Here is a 3,877-nt window from a genome sequence, read left to right on the forward strand (position 1 = left end):
TTACACTGGTAATGGTATTTTAAATTACTTTGAGAATAAATAAATATAAGGTTTACGTGAGCCTAAACAGTTTAGTTAAAGAACATTCTTGGTTCTGCATTACTAAACATTTGTGAATGTTTGCATTTAATTCTGGTGTGTGATAATAAGAACAATGACATTTCTCTCATTATTTTTTATGTGTTTTGTGCATTCTTTACAGGTGTATAATCTAATGCTTTGCCTTTTATTCTCTTTGTTTACTTATTGTGTCCAACCCTTAATCATTGTAAACAATTTAAACAACAAAGACAAACAGGATAAGACAAGTAACTCGTTAACGAGATGCATGAAATACTGCACTAAAATATGTTGTTCTGGATCGCAAACAACGAAATATTGAAGCGATAATAAATAATACATTTATATATATATGTTCCAACACTGTTTTTTCTATTATGGAGCCGTAGCTTAAGTTTTGAAGGTATACAGTTTTTAATAAGCTGGTTATATATGTTTTTGATTATACATTTGATTGTTCTCACTTTTTGACAAACATAATAACCAAAATAAAGAATGTAATATCTAAATGAAGTTGCGCCTTCTGAGTCTTGCTCCTGATTGTTGGATAAGCATGAGGGAAAGTTAAAGCCAATCATCAGGACTTCAATCCATCATTGATTAATGTCTTCCTATGACAGCTGGTAATTCACTCGATACTTCCCCAATTTTATACTGAACAACTCATGCTGCTGTTTGCGAAAATGCCTGAGTGGAGAGATAAATCTTTGAATCCGTACAGCATTTCATGCTGGATGGTGCAGTGTGCTGCCCTCTGATAGTGTAACTGTCACCTGCTATTCTTGGCAGTCCCTGCGTGGACTAGAATATTTCTATTGTTATTGCACCGTAAACAATATTAAACACAGTGTATTAATATGTGGTATTGATTATTCAGGCTTTTAATTTTCTCCGGCCTCCCTGAGCTAAGCCTACAGATATAATGGACCAGTTAAGAGACAATCTGTCTTTTTACCTTACAGGTAAACTATAACATTTCTGGTATTAAAATGTCTAACACGGACTAGCAACTTGGCTTATATATTTTATAAAGTTTGTACTTACATTATCCAAAGTTTTCCAATAGGGTTCAAATTGGTTAATTTCCTAACTAATTGCTAACGACACTCTGTTTTCTGTTCATTAAATCATTTGTACCTGTTTTGTTTTCTTTTTAAGTATTATACTCTCTCTGAGAAAAAAAGTTTACTTTAGTCACGTCTGGGTATTTAAGGAGTGTTGATAATTTGCTTAAACCTGCAAATTCATCATGTAAGTTCATTTATGTACATCAATGACTTCCAGTTTTATTTGATTATGATACAGTTTTTTGTTTTGGACAGTAATACTACAGGAGGAGGAAGTAAAACACTGTAGCTTCTATCTTGCTGCCGTTGAGTTACTCACTTACTTGATATCTTTGGTAGGCCTCTTGCTCCATAGCTACCAACACTATACTGGTTATTGTGTTATTTTTATCATCTGCTGACAAATTGGTGCAGATTTACTTGGTTATATGTGGGATAGCTTCATGATTGTGCCTCAAAGTGACTTTCAGTAAGTAATATTGGAGATTTAGTAGATTCATACGATCGGATGATTCCTTCATATACAAGTACTTTATTGTTTGTCTACCGATGGTAGAAGTTATGTATCATTATAATTGGTGAATTATGCTTTAACCTGAGAGTTTTTTAGTTCTTACGAGATGCCTATATTTAGGCCTGAATAATCGATTACGCATATATTATCCCGATATATTGTTCACATTTTTTATGTTATAGGACTGTTCTGTTGCTGCCTATGATGAAACTCCCCCAAAGAACCCACTAATAGTATACAGTATGTTCTAGCTGTATATAAAGCCAATTTCAGCTTATATTCCTGTTAAACACCTTTCTTGAGCTGTGTAAGACACACAAGAATTACACCCTGTCAACATTTGACACATTACGCCAATGTTGTCATCATGTCCCAACTATATTATAATGAATTGCTGCTGATATTGCAGGATGCTTTAAAATGAGATATTGACTTCTCTTTATGGAATGTTTACTTCACATCTTAGCGGGTTTCTGAATAGAGCCTGGAGGTGATAAAACTTGCAAAGTGCAACCAAACATTAACCAGACAAAGTTTTTCCATTTACAATTAGAGGTTTAACTAAGTCTTAACTGCTGTCTCTCTCATTCACACACACACACACACAAACAACGAACGAGCACTAGCCGCCAGTTGGTCTAAAGAGGCCAAATTCCCTCCGTCAGCATTTTCTCAACATCGCTTAAAGCGTTCTGCGTTAAAGCGGTATGTTTTTTAATGCCGTCTGATCTCCCCTGAGCATTTCCAGATAACGTTGGCGTTTAGGTTGATTTGGGGGAATTTGACATGGGGGGGGGGTCCACCACTATGCTGTGTGTCAACACCTACATTTAAGCGGGATATGGCTCTCATTCCCTTTACATACAGCATTGGAGTTTTTTACATATAGGCACACTGCGGGAAATGAAGTTTGCGTGAGCTTTGTTTCGGGGCTGCGAGCTTTTTCGGGTTGTGATTTACTTTGAATCCGACCATCTTCAAATTACTGAGCCACTGTTTTATCTTTTACTAACCAATTCCTCCTCCGCATGGCATTTCGTTGTCACGTAAGGGCCTGACCATCGTATGCACAGACATGTTTAATTACATTTTGTGTCTGGTTAAGAGGAGGCAAAAGGCACTCTTTAGAATATGCCCCCAAGAAGTGTATTATAATTAACTGGAGCTCTGGACATAGTGCAAGGATCTCCCAGTTTGCTAGAACAATTCTGGTCGTCTTTTCCTACGACAGTACTCGGGAACCTCTAGTGATCAAGACAGGTAAAAATCCTGCCGAAGATTCCCTTTAAAGTGTACTTGATTAACCATGTTCACAAAACAGAATATAAATTAATTGTGTGCTTTTACTAACTTCATCTTTTGTAAATTCAAGACCAATATTTCCCTTTTTTCAGTATATATAAGAGGACAAACTGCTATCGAATTTCATGTTGTCACCTCGCTACCAAATACCCCACAAAGCAAATCCAGAGTAAGGTCACACTGAATAACCCCCTGGATGTTTAGTTATGTCAGATTGGGATAGTCATTGCTACATGGACATAATGAAATATTACTCCCTCCCAAGAAATACTTCTTCTGTTGTTTTTTTTTTAAAGTTGCTGCATGGTACATTGTTAATCATCAACAAGGCGGACCTTGTTGATCATTTGGTGGACCTTTCGATGATGGGAAAATCCCAATTGTTCAGTACTTCCTTGTACTGTCTTCCTATATTGAAGTTAACATTCATTATCCTGATGTGAGCAGTGCTTCTTTTCTCTTCTCTTACCTGATGATACTGCAGATCCAAATGGGAAATATCTGTGACCACTTTGTCATTCCTGGGAGTCGTCTCAGGTGAGCTCTTTACTACTGATGCAGCAGATAGATCAATATTATCACTAATTCCGTTAAATATAATAATAATAATATTACGATAATACAATTATCGATGCTTTAGTAGTTTTTGGTTTTTCACATATGAATGAATAATGATATGAGCTTATCATTGGTAAAAATACTAATGCATAAACTGCTGGCACAGGGGCCATTGCTGGCCCTCCATTCAACTTCCTCTGTTGTCTGTTTGGGTGTTTGACATCAGTTTAAGCTACCTCTTAATATACACTTACAATAAAAATGTGACTTAGTTTGGCAAAAGTCAAAGGTTTAAGGCATTAATTTATTGTTTGGACAAAATAACTGTTAATAATGGAAATATTATTCTTTCTTGTAGCACTTGAATGTTTAAGAT

At 35.8% G+C, this 3,877-nt stretch overlaps 1 protein-coding gene across 1 annotated transcript in view; it reads right to left on the bottom strand.

The window, feature by feature from the left end:
* LOC118335772 (hemicentin-1-like) overlaps nucleotides 1-1,480 on the bottom strand; it is a 37,347-nt gene extending 35,867 nt beyond the window's left edge. The window contains 1 exon segment of the mRNA XM_035672199.1: nucleotides 1,451-1,480. Within this exon segment, the coding sequence (XP_035528092.1) occupies nucleotides 1,451-1,480 (30 nt within the window).
* Between the last annotated feature and the right edge of the window lie 2,397 nt (nucleotides 1,481-3,877).

This window comes from Morone saxatilis, unplaced genomic scaffold (assembly GCF_004916995.1).
Source record: "Morone saxatilis isolate NCDOM2014 unplaced genomic scaffold, NCSU_SB_2.0 Contig24, whole genome shotgun sequence".
NCBI classification, from domain to species: domain Eukaryota; kingdom Metazoa; phylum Chordata; class Actinopteri; family Moronidae; genus Morone; species Morone saxatilis.